The sequence below is a fragment of the Microcebus murinus genome, chromosome 14 (genome assembly GCF_040939455.1).
Source record: "Microcebus murinus isolate Inina chromosome 14, M.murinus_Inina_mat1.0, whole genome shotgun sequence".
Taxonomy (NCBI): Eukaryota; Metazoa; Chordata; class Mammalia; order Primates; family Cheirogaleidae; genus Microcebus; species Microcebus murinus.
Window position 1 is genome coordinate 46,075,435 of NC_134117.1, and position 13,804 is coordinate 46,089,238.

General features: G+C 32.7%; 1 protein-coding gene across 1 annotated transcript in view; it reads right to left on the reverse strand.

Annotated features, from left to right (window-relative positions):
- The window catches only part of RTKN2 (rhotekin 2), a 76,682-nt gene that overhangs the window by 35,376 nt on the left and 27,502 nt on the right, over nt 1–13,804 (reverse strand). The window contains exons 5-6 of the mRNA XM_012762746.3: nt 12,916–13,033; nt 9,302–9,499 (exon numbers count right to left, since the gene is read on the reverse strand). Of these exons, the coding sequence (XP_012618200.2) occupies nt 9,302–9,499; nt 12,916–13,033 (316 nt within the window). The remainder of the gene's footprint in view (nt 1–9,301; nt 9,500–12,915; nt 13,034–13,804) is intronic.

Sequence of the window (13,804 nt, forward strand, 5' to 3'; positions counted from 1 at the left end):
GGTCTTATCAATAATGAGGGAAAATGGAGGACTTCATTATTAATTCCATTTCTTTCTTTTTATTATAGCTTCCTTTATGGTACTTATGTTAAAATAGCACTCTTGCCAAAATATCTAGAAATTCTGGTGATGAATTTCATATTCTGGTACTTTCTGTGGTGATAAAAAGTAAAGTTTTGTTCAATAACAACTGTATTTGCTGTGTTAGTAATCTTATTTCATTACTTTTCTTAGTTTTATTTTTCCAAAATAGTTAAATCTCAAAATACAAAACATCAGAGTACGTTAAAAAAATGACATAGACAGATATAGAGGGATTGATGTCTGATAGGAATTTTCATTAATTGTGCCAGGTGATATGTTTCATAAATCTTTGTCTATTACTAAATCTTTAATAAAATTTTTAATATAAAGAAAAAACATGCATACATTAGTAGACATGCAACACATACATGAACCTATTCAATAAATAAAAGCATACGCCATAGACTGGTACTCTCTGCCTATTGGTTTTTAATAAATAAAGATATCTCTTTTTTTTTTGAGACAGAGTCTCGCTTTGTTGCCTAGGCTAGAGTGAGTGCCGCGGCGTCAGCCTAGCTCACAGCAACCTCAAACTCCTGGGCTCCAGTGATCCTTCTGCCTCAGCCTCCCGAGTAGCTGGGACTACAGGCATGCGCCACTATGCCCGGCTAATTTTTCATATATATATATCAGTTGGCCAATTAATTTCTTTCTATTTATAGTAGAGACGGGGGTCTCGCTCTTGCTCAGGCTGGTTTCGAACTCCTGACCTTGAGCAATCCGCCCGCCTCGGCCTCCCAAGAGCTAGGATTACAGGCGTGAGCCACAGCGCCCGGCCTAAAGATATCTCTTAATACCCAATGTTTTAATTTATGTCTTTGTCTTTAAATCTTAACATAAAATTTTTACAACAAAATGCATAAGCAAAATTTCAAGTTACATCCTGAATACAATTGGTATAATGTCAGATTTTTTGAAAAGTTTACTAAGTATCAATAAATCTCCACTGCTGCTAGAACCAAGAGGCACAAGCCTCACACCTAGTGTGGAACATTCTCTGCTATTATTCACTTATCTTGAACAAGTTCTACAGTGAATCGCATAATTAGCTCTTATTTTTGCCTAGTGTTTACATGATGAGCCCCCAAAAAGTTAAGAAAGTATTAAAAAAAAACTATGGAGGCCGGGCGCGGTGGCTCACGCTTGTAATCCTAGCTCTCTGGGAGGCTGAGGTGGGCGGATTGCTCAAGGTCAGGAGTTCAAAACCAGCCTGAGCAAGAGCGAGACCCCATCTCTACTATAAATAGAAAGAAACTAATTGGCCAACTGATATATATATAAAAAATTAGCCGGGCATGGTGGCACATGCCTGTAGTCCCAGCTACTCGGGAGGCTGAGACAGAAGGATCGCTTGAGCCCAGGAGTTTGAGGTTGCTGTGAGCTAGGCTGACGCCACGGCACTCACTGTAGCCTGGGCAACAAAGCGAGACTCTGTCTCAAAAAAAAAACTATGGAGAAAGAAAGTAATTGAGAACAGTAAGTATAATGGAAAAGTAACTATTACTAGATATAAAATTGCCAATTAACAATTCTATTAGTCCTCTCTCTGTCTGCCTTCTGCCCTGTTTGCCTCCTAACCCTCTTCTCAAAACAAAAACCAAAAACCAAAAATTATATTAGTTGTTTGGTTATCAAAATGCAATATGTTAAGCATTATCTCAACACGACAATTTGTCCCTTACATATAGGTTTTATGGAACTATATTTTAGAGAACTAGATGAGAGTTTTAAATTGATAAAGCATTAGCAATTTTCCCAATTAAGATAATGGGAAATAGACTCCTGGTTAGCATTTTAGTGAGAATATGTTATTTTCAGAAAACGATTATTGACAATAAATAGAAGAGTTGCCTGCATTTGGCAGGCACTGTTCTAGGTGCTGAGGCTACAATAGTCAACAAAATGGGGGAGGGGGGGGAAGTCCTTCTCTCTTATAAAAGAAGAAAAACACATAGATGAATATATACTTTTATCAGATCCATGAGGCTAAGTAAAGCATTATAAGGGAACGAAGGTGATGGGAGAGTGTTATTTCAGATGAATAAAGGAGAACAAGGTCCATCAGCAAAAACATTTGAGCAAAGCTCTGAAAGAAAGAAATGGGCCATTAGAACAGAAGAATGAGCATTTCAGGCAGAGGACTATAAGTATAAAGGCTAATGTGAGCATATGCTAAGTATGTTTGAAAAGCCACAGGAGGTCAGAGTGGCTACAGTACGGTGAGGGAGAGAGTAATATGAGATGCCCAAAAGGTAAGTGGGGGCACACACTACACACCACAGTCCTGGTAGGGCATGATAAGGACACTGGATTTTACTGAGTGACATGTGAAGCAAATGGTGGGTTTTGAGCAGAGGCATGTTCTGTGATTTTTGACTTGTATCATAATTAAATGAGCCCTCTGGCTGCTGTGTAGGGAACAGACCACAGGTGCCAAGAGTAAAAATGGAGACACCACCTAGGAGTCTACTGCAATTGACTAGGCAAGAGCTGCTGCGGAACTGGGATAGAGTAGGAGTGGTAGAGTTGTGATATAAATAAATGGTAAGAATCCTGGCCAGGCTCAGTGGCTCATGCCTTTAATCCTAGCATACTGGGAGGCGTAGGCGGGAGGAACACTTGAGGTCAGGAGTTCGAGATCAGCCTGAGCAAGAGCAAGAACCCCCCACCCCTGCCTCTAGTAAAAATGAGCTGGGCAACTAAAAACAGAAAAAATTAAACAGGCATGGTGGCACATGCCTGTAATCCCAGCTACTTGGGAGGCTGAGGCAGGAGGATCACTTGAGCCCATGAGTTTCAGGTTGCTAGGCTGACACCACAGCATTCCAGCCGGCCTGGTGACAGAGTAAGACTCTGTCTCCAAAAAAAAAAAAAAGATCCTGATATATTCTCAAAGTTGACTTGATGTGAACATGGGATGTAAAAGGAAAGAATTAAGGATATCTCCAAGGCTTTTGGTCCACGCTACTAGAAAAATTGAATTGTTATTAACTGAAATGAGGCAGACTGAGAGGGAAATAGATACATAAAATAAGAATTTAGTTTTGGGTAAGTAAGCTTGAGATTGTTTTAAATATCTAAATGCATTATAGGGTAAGCAGCTATATATATGAGTCTGGAGTTAGGAGAGGAATAGGTCTGGAGATAATAAATTTGGACATTACTAGTATAGAGATCAAATTTAATCAAGTCAGAAAGTTAAGTCAATTCCAAGGACCAAATACTGGGGCACAAGAACTCTATCATTTAAGCTTAACTTGAAGAGCGATGAACAAAGGAGATGTTAGGCAAGGAACAAATAGTCATGGAGATAGAAGAAAAACCAAGATGTGATATCCTAGAAGGCAAGTAAAAAATTATTTCAAGGAGAGTGATCATTTGTGTTAATGCTGAAAGGTCTAAGAAGAAGATCACTAATAAATGACCATTAGATGTGGCAACATGTAGACCACTGTTGACCCTGACAAGAAACTTCTGAGGATGCAATGGAGGTAATATGAGGGAAGCCAACTGAAACAGTCTAAGAGATAATGGGAGGAGAGGAAAAGATGGCTATGAAATGGAGGCATTTTACCATGTTTATGTGTTTGTGGAAATGATACAGAAGATAAGTTGATGATGTAGGAGAGAAGGAAACATATGCAGGATCCTATCTCTGAATAACTGAGAAGATGGGATCTAGTATACAAGCAGATGTGCCTTAGATGAGGCAAAGGCAGTTCACAAGGGAGGAAACAGCAAACATAGATATGGATGCAGGTAGGCTGGTAGATTTGATGGATGGAGGACACTCAAATTCTCTTCTGATTACTTCAATATCAATGATACATGAAACAAAGTCATCAGCTATGAATGACGAGTAGAGAGGGGATACAGGAGGTTACAGAAGAGAGCATGTTTAGAAAGCAATTTGTGGGGCAGAATAGGCTACAATTATGCAATGGCCAAATCATATGCTTAAAATTTTTCTCAGGCTTTAAGAAATGATTGTGACTACAATATTTTTTCCTTAACTAATTTAAGGAAAATATGTAAGATATTTATCTCTATTTCCAATAAGTGACACATGTGAAAATGACAATACAAAAAAAGGTATTGATAACTTCCTCAAAAAATGGTTAAATAAACTGATATAGCCAGCTAATAGATAGTGTGGCCATTAAAATAATTATGTAAAGACTGGAAAATATCAACTCAAAATGATAAAAGGTATGTGGTTTAGAGTGGTTGAACCATGAGTTACTTTTTTTCTCTTCTAGCTTCTATTTCCCAAGTTTATATTATTTTTCTAATGAAATAATTAACATGGTTAAAGTGGTAACAGGATGAAAACCATCCCTGAAAATCAATTGCATGCAAAGCAATATGTGCAGTTTAAGGTACTTTGACAAGCAATATATTTTTTAAGGTTCAAAACAACTACTTGAGTTAGGCAGGGCAGATATTTTGGGGTCCACATTTTCAGATGAAGAAATTGATATTCAGAGAATGTGACTGATTTGCCTGTAGCTAGCAAGAGGTATATTGGAAAGAGAACCCACTACACCATACTGCCTTTATACCTCATTAAGAAATATCTTAAAATTAAGATACTTTTTCTGTTAAAACAGATATATAGTGACCACATTTTTACTGCAAAAATTTTTGAGCACAGGGACCATGACTTATTAACCTTTGAATGTACCACAGGATATAACTGCTAAATAATCATTGCAAAGAATAAATAATTTATTATATGCAGTAGTTGAATAATTTCTTAGTTATGTTTACAAACTGCATTATCTTTAACAAATTGTTCCTAAAAACATAAATAATCCATTTATTCTAGACAAGTGTTAGGATATTTATTTTGTAACTTCAATCTTACTTAAAATGTCGTATGGTGGCTTATTTTTAAAACTTTTAATACATCTTTTGTCAAGTAAAATAATCACTGTCAATTCTACCAGTTTTCATAAGATGACTGTTTAAAATGATGGATATTTTACACAATGAAGAATAATGTACTACATAGTTATCAAGGAACATAAAACAGTTATTAATAATTCAGCTATTAGAGGCACTGGGAAAATCTAGTTAAGGAAATTTTAGTGTGCTAGTTAAGGAAATTTTAGGAAATTCCACAAATAAAATGAATAAATGAATCATATCAGGGAGCATACTAAGAATTACCAAAAATGTTCGCTGCCTTCTTTCAGATCAAACAATACTTTATGATGGTATTTCAAGTAACTTCATTTTTAAACCATGACTAATTACAATGCCAATGCTTCCAAAACCAACAATGACCTCACTTTTAAAACATTCTTGTCAGGATAACATTTTCTTTCTAAAACATTACACTCATTCCTTTTAGCCAACCCTAATATTGAGTTCCCAAAAGTTTAATCAGCTACATTTTTTTCTATCAAATAGGCCAATTGTTATAACATTTTTGGAGGAGATGGAATGTTATGAAAAATAAATGACTAGTTTAAATGTTAGTCTAAAAAAATGCACACTTGTCAGGAAAAACAGCTATATTTGGTCACACGTCATATTACTAGGGAAGATATGTATTGTTTTATATGTGACCATTTTGGTTAAAGACTGAAAGCTATATCAGAAATCATCACATTGACGCAGATCACTATTAAACAAAATTGATCACCTTAGGCATGCTGATTGCTAATGCTATTCTCAAATTCCTATCATGGTGCTGAAGTGGTCAGTTAAAGAAGTATTAGGTAAGAGCAGTCCTGGACTATGAGTTAACCTAGTATAACTGGATTCACACTAGAAGGTCATAGAATGCTGGTATTAGGAGAACATGATTTGGTGAAATGGTATAAAAGATTTTAACTTATCTATTGACCAACTTTAACGGTATAATAAGCAAATAGCATACAAGTTTCATGGGAAATGTTCATAAAGAAAATCAGTGTTTAGATTCAGGGATAAACCAAGTAGAATGATAAAACCTAAATAAGACGATGAACACTTAAGATAAATATACCTCTCTTTATCAAAAAGAACTTAGTATACAATAATGTTATTCTCAAAAATGCCTTTAAGCTTCAAAGAGAAATATTGGTTAAAGATAGGTTCTAACATCACATAGATGATCTCTTCCTATAAAATTATAAACATGGTTATAAGTGAAAACAGAATGGCTATGTTTTATAATTCTATGCCAAATTTCTGCACTGAAGATTCAGCAAGAGTTTTAAAAAAGGCTTAGAAAAAGCACTGGTTTGCGAACAGTAAAAATAATAACAATAATGATAATAATGCTAAATTTATTAAATGCTTACTTTATTCCAAGTTCATGAATTATCTTATTGAATCTCATAATGATCCTATAGAGTTAGATGTTATTTTATTATTATTATTATTGCCATGTATCATTTTACAGAGGGAAAAACAAAAACTCAGATAGTAGTCTTGGGTGACACAAGTAATAAACGGCAGAATAAAAATATTAAGTATTCACTGCCAAACAATGAAATTTTAAACTATTTTAGAAGTCCATTCATTGCTTTTACATGCTTCAAAGGTGCATGAAACCCTGGAAATGTCTCTAAGGAGCTTTCTAAAAGAAATGGCTGTTTCTAAGCATCTTTACCTTTCACATGAGAAAACTGAGGCCCAGGGAAAAATGTAACTTGTCCAAGGTATCACTTAGTTGGATAATAGAAATTACTAGTCCTGTAATTTTTTAAAATAGAGAGTTTCACTGCTTGAAAAATTTTTTAATTACTAAATTAGGTGGTTACCTCTAAGGTTTCTTTCTGTTCTAAAATTTGTTTCAATCTGGAAATAGAATTATCTAATCATCAAAAAGAAATAATTCCACTACTTTAGGGCTGAATTAAAATAGCTTCCAGCAAATCTCTGAAATAATCTTACTGTAGAAAAGTATTTAAGATGGTCATAAATCTAAAAGAAAAAAATTAAAGGTCCCTTGTCTCTTTTAAATGACGTTTGTAGTGGAAAGACTTACATCTTCTATTAGTATTTTTCAGACTGTGGATTGGGACCCATTCATACATATAACATGAAATCAACTAAATGATTCACAAACAGTATTTTTTAAAAATGGAAAGCAATAGAATAAAGAAAATGCTTGATACTCTATTGTAAATAGTAATTATGTTAAGTATTACTTTATAAAATCTACCTCCTTATGTAACTATGCACTTAGTCATGATGTAAAATGTATTTCTTAGCATGAATCTCAATCAAAATAGATTGAAAGTCACTATGCTAGAGTGCCAAGGCATATTTCACATGTAATATATCTGACATGAGAGGAGTAATTCAATTACATTTTAATGATTGACATTTCCAGGATCTATACCTAAAATATTTTGCTTTTTATAATTACAGTAAAGTTATTGACGTGCTGAAGAGCCAACTCTACAAGACAAACAAAGAAATTCTAGGAATGCAGCCTGATCAACAGTGTTCCAAAGAAACATAAACATAAAACTATTTGTGAAGAAACAAACGCAATGTTTAAAGAAAGTGTCTGAAAGAAACCAGGAGAAATGGTGATTTAAGCCCCTGCAGAAAAATACAGGATGAAGAGGGAACATCTTACTGTGTCAGAAAGCAAAAAAACTAACAAAATCAGGTTGTGTCAAAAGGATGTAGAAATCAGCTTGAAAGTTTCCCACTGATGAACAATTTGGGCATCAAAGAGAATATAACTATAATAGACTGAAATACAAATATATAAAAATTCAAGAGTTTAAATAAAACAACATTGATCACCTCCATGATTGCTAGGGTATCAACTTGTTTTAAAATTTGGTGAATGTAAGAATCAAGTATTTTTTCTTGCCTTTTTTCTCTACCAATTTTTTGCAGTTGTATCCAGAGAAAAAGTTCTTTGCATTATTCTGCTTTAGAAGAAAAACTGCACGACAGATTTAGAAAGTAACCAAATTATAATCCATAATGAAATAAGAAATGATCAGCAATGGCTGCTAAAACCATTAGATAAAAGATTGATAGGGAATTTTATAATGGATGGAACAGGCTTGCAACACCTAAACCCACTGATCAATTTTAACACTACCCGAAGTAGGACAAAGCCTCCTAATCGAAGGTAGTAGAAAGTACATATAATGGTATGAATTATTATTGCCCTAAAAGAGAATCTGAATCTAATTGGTCCTCTAGGTCTAACTACCAGGTTACAGGAAATATAAAGGCCAAAAAAAAGTGTTGAAAAAGATCACAAAGATGCAATCAGATAAATGCAAAATATGGGAAATTTTGTAAGACCTAGTTTCTTCAATGAATAATGACAAGAAAAAAGTGGGCAGGAAATTGTAACAGATTAAAGGAAACTTAAAAGATTCACTTTAAATGTAACACCATAGACCTTGTTTGGATTCTGATTTGAACAAACAAATCACAAGAGGACTTTTTTAGAATTGGGCGATTTGAATATAGAGTAGATATTAGATGATATTAAGTACTTATTTTTTATTTTGTTAGGTATGATAATGTTATTTTGTTAAAAAGAGATAAAATATTTTTAAAAATCCATAAGAATAAAGCATGACATACATATAGAAATTCAATTAGACTGATATGTAGCAAATACTTCCATACACATATATATGTAGTCTTTTCAAGAAAAACATTTCATCTTTCTGGGGAGATACAAGTTGAACATCCCTAACCCAAAAATCTAAAATCTGAAATGCTCCATAATCTGAAATTCTTTGAGCACCAACATGACACTGTAAGTAGAAAATTCCACAGCTGACTTTATGTGACAGAATACAGTTAAAACTTTGCCTCATGCACAAAATTGTTAAAAATATTGTATAAAATGACCTTCACACTACGTGTATAAGGCATATATGACACATAAATGAATTTCATGTTTAGACTTGGGTCCTATCCCATTATATATCTCATTATGTATATGCAAGTATTCCAAAATCTGAAAAATTTCAAAATCTGAAACACTTCTGGTCCCAGGCATTACGGGTAAGAGACACTTATCCTGTATTGGAATTCCAAATCATTAAAAACACTCTGTCAACAAACTTTCTACCTTTTTAAAGTAAGGCATTAAGGATACTTCAGCTGGGTAAATATCAACCAAGTTCTGTTTCTGCTTCAGGATGTTTTTCCATATAAAATCATACAAAACTTTAAAATACCACAAATGTATAATTATATTATGTCACCATAAATATTGTATTAGAAAACTTACAAAACAGTAGAACTGAAGGGCAGGCATGTTTCATGATCCTCTTCTTGAAGCACTGAATTTATTTTCTTTCCTGTTGCTTTACTTATAGATGTTTTAAGTTTCTTAGCTAGTTTTTTTGGTGTATTGGTTATGGAAGATTCTTCTGTACTGCAACTATACACTTCCACCTTTATCTGAAAGTCTGGCCCTGCTTCATTACTAAAAACAATGGCATTCATAATGTTAGAAATTTATCTCAGTAGAAAACAGAATTATAACATCCTTAGATATTTTCATAACATTTAAAATCAGCATTTGACATCAGGGAAATGCAAATTAAGACCACTAGCAGATATTATCTCACATCCATAAGGATGGCTATTATCAAAAAGACAAGAGATAAACTGGCGAGTGTGTGGAGAAAAGGTAACCCTTGTACACTGTTTGTGGAAATAGAGGTTGGTACAGCCATCGTGGAAAACAGTATAGAGGTTCCTAAAGAAATTAAAAAATAGAACTATCATATGACCCAGCAAGCCCTCTTCTGGGTTTATGACCAAAGGAGATGAAATCATCACCTTGAAAGTATATACAATGCACTCCCATGTTCACTGCAGCATTATTTGTAGGAGCCAATATATGAAAATAATTGTCTATGGATGAATGAATGGATTAAGAAAATAAAACACATGATGGAGTATTATTCAGCCTTAAAAAGGGAGATCTTGCCATTTGCTACAAAATATGGATGGACGTGGAGGATACTAAATGAAATAAGCCAGACACAGAAAGAAAAATACTATATGATCTCATTTATATGTGGAATAAAAAAGAGCTCAAATACACAGAGATAGAGAATGAAATAGTGGTTACCATGGGCAGGGGTAGCATGGGAGGAAGTGGGGAGATGTCGGTCAAAGGATACAAAAAACAGCAGATATACAGGATGAAAAAGATTAGAGATATATGGACATGAAGACTAAAACTAATAAAATTGTATATTAGGAATTTTTATTAAATTTTAGCTGCTCTTGTCACAAAAATAGTAACTGTGTGAGATGACAGATTTGTTGATCTGCTTCACTATAATAACTAGTAACCATTTTACTATCTATATGTGTCCCATAACATTATGTTGTAAACTATATTGTATACAAAAATATCTATAATACTATATATTATAAACAAATACACTAAACAAAATTTATTTTATTATAAAAATAAATACATAAAAGATTGCGAGAGGCTCAGAGAAGACTGCAAAATCTCTTCAATAGATGCAAAGTTTATGAGAAAAAATAAAATCAGCATTTGAAATTTTATGTTAATATGTGTTAAGGAGAAAGAATCTCCTTCCATTTATTTAGTATCTAAATGGACTAAGAGAGTCACTGCAAGTTTCAGAGCTATCAGCTTCATAACTAGGGGAATCTTAACTCAATTTAACCAATATCTACAGGTATATTACTTAAAGTGAAAGAATAAAATGCTCTGGTCATTTTGTTGCCAATACTATTTCTCATTGTCATTCCTTTAATATCACTATTTTTAAGGAATCTATATGTATAATTTCCTAAAATAACTATTCCTCCAAAACAGAATCTCCTGAAACTTTAGTTTTCATTTATTCTTCATGAAGAGTCAATTATAGTCTACTCACCACTGTGCCCCCACCCCATCCCTCTTTTGTACCTAATAACTACAAACAACATTTCAGAATATTGTCATATATGGCGAAAAACAAAACATAAAAACCATATGAAGGGATATACTTCAAAGCATGAACTCCTTGAGGGTGGGTGCTATCTTGGTGATCTTTGTATTCTTACCCTAGCATTGTACCTGGAATGTAGAAGGTACTCAATATAAATTTATTAAACCAATATGCAGAAATTCTGCAATTTTAGCAAATGCTAAGATTGGGTTTACCTTTTTCATACACAATGAACTACCTTTGCATAAAAGATTGTGGTGGTGTTGCTAACAATAAAATATACTTAAGACTGCAAAAGAGGTCCATCAGCAGCAGATGTTGCCTGCAGATGGAATATCCATAAGTCTCAGAGATTTTAAAAATTCAGCACAGACGTTTTAAGATATAAATGGCCAATCTATAGTTTGGTTAAATCCAAGGAATAATTCTAGATATTTTTATAGTTTATTATTTGGCAACTTTTAAACATACAGTATTCCTGGTAATGACTAACAAATGTCTCAATATTTAGAGGAAAACCAGAAATTCATAAATATTGAATACTTATTAAAAACAATCATCATAACAAAAAGCACATTTTTAAACATTTACAACATTTGTCAGCAGTTATTTTTAGAATAATTTAAAATATTTACAGAATTTTTAGAAAATTATAAATCATGTGTTGTCTTCCCAAGTAACTCGTATTGTTCTTTCTCTAGGGTGAAAAAAAAAATTGATTTTCGTCTTTGTGGTAAAAACCAACAATAGCAAAGTGATGGGAAGAAAAGAGCCCATTAACAGGGTAATTTTGGTAGAAAAAATTCACAACAGTAGTTGATAATGGAAATAAATCTATTCAGATAACTTACAAAAAAAATATTTGTTAGCCTCAATTATATAAGCATTTGGGGATATTTTTGGACCCTAAATAAATTTCTTTGGTTCAATACAGCTTGTAAGAAGGTCTGCATTACCGCTTATAAACCAGAACAATGCATTTTATTTTTCGTGATATACTATTACTATGGGACACTGGACCAGAAGTTACAAAATATGGTTTGCTGTAGTTTTTTTGATGTCATGTGAGTGGCAAAACTAGTTCGCTGATATCTCAACTGTCTAGCTCCATAACTGAAAATGCAAAAAACATGTATATTGATTTTGTCTTAGTAGTCTATTAGCTATTAACATTTAGATACAAAGATAGTGTCTTTAAAAGCCTGAAAAGAATACAAATCCCACATTGACTGAGCCCCAAGAACCTTTGAAAAGAGGCCAGGAAAAACTTATGTTAGTTAAAAATGATTTCTATGGCTACCTGAGGAGTTCATTCTGGTTCTCTATTATTACCACAATAAAATGAGCCTGTAAAAGAACAGGAGCAATAAAAATAGCCCTGAAGATCACCTATTTTTTTTTTATTGTTTTGAGTTCATGAAAGTAGTATACCATGAGAAAAAGAACACTCCAAAATTTTACCAAAGTGCTTTTCCTATAGAATATACTTTAGTATTATCTTATAAAGTTGTTATACTATTTTAGTATTTCTGTAAGTAAATCTCCTATATGAAATGGAAGAACCTATTTTATGCCCAATTTTACTCTATATCAAATAATATTCAAGAAAATTCTATTGTATTCATAACTTAGTGGATAATGGATAACAATAATGAACTATAAATATTTATATAAAATTTTAAAAGTTATGTCCAATGAGTCAAATATTTACTAACAATACTAATCATAAGATTTCCATTTTATTTTATATCAGAAAATCACAAATGTAGAAATGGCCTTCTTTTGAACAAAGTAACTTTCAAAATCAACCGTTAAAAATCTTAATGCTTCAAAAAGAATTAAAGACCCAATAACTAGGACTTCCTTTTTAAAAAAGTAGAATTTTAGATTTTCATTCTCTGAAGATTAAAAAAATACTTACAATATGGTTACATTTTCGAAACATATATCTGTGATTGTTTTATCCACAATCACCATGTCAGTATCAAAAACCCTGGCTCCCATTTTGAATACACAAAAAATGGCATAGCGTTGAGATCCTAGAGAAGAAAAACATTTTAAGCAACAATCCATATAAATCATGACATTATGTTAACATCTACTTGACAATGAAAATTAGCTTAAATATTTGTTAATAGGTTATTTTCATACATTATATGTTGTAATCCTTAACGTAATAGTGATTTTGCTGTTGGTATATAGGAATACCTTATCCAAATAGAACAGAAGTAAACAGGGAAGTATCAGAAATAGAATTAATTATAAAGCCTCTTAGGAGCCTAAAGAAACCACCAAATTCATAACTTTTATTTCTAGAAAACTCTTTAAGTTTTAATTAATAGCAAATTTGTTATATATATATTACCTCTGTGATTTTGGTTTCCAAGTCGATTTAAGAAAAAGACTTTTTTTATTAGAAGAGGTTAATAGGGATATTCACAATGGCAAAATATTTTCCACCAAACTAACAGCAAGAGAAGCACTTACAAAAACAAACAAATAAAACCAATAAAAATTAGACATGGAAAGACAGAAAACACAGCTGCTGGGCCTTTTAATTTTGGTGCTGTTTTAAAAAGTATTAGGTGATTAAAGGCCTAAATCCTCACTATTGAGAAAATGTATCTCTTCAGAAAAACTTATTCTCTTTAATAATAAGAAAGATTTACTTAATTCTCACATGTATTCCTTTGTAAATTATATTTCCTAATTGAATAACAAACACTAACCTGATTTTAAATTCTTCACATAAAACTAATTATGCGTAACACAATTCAGATTTTAAAGTATGAGGAACAAAGCTATCACAA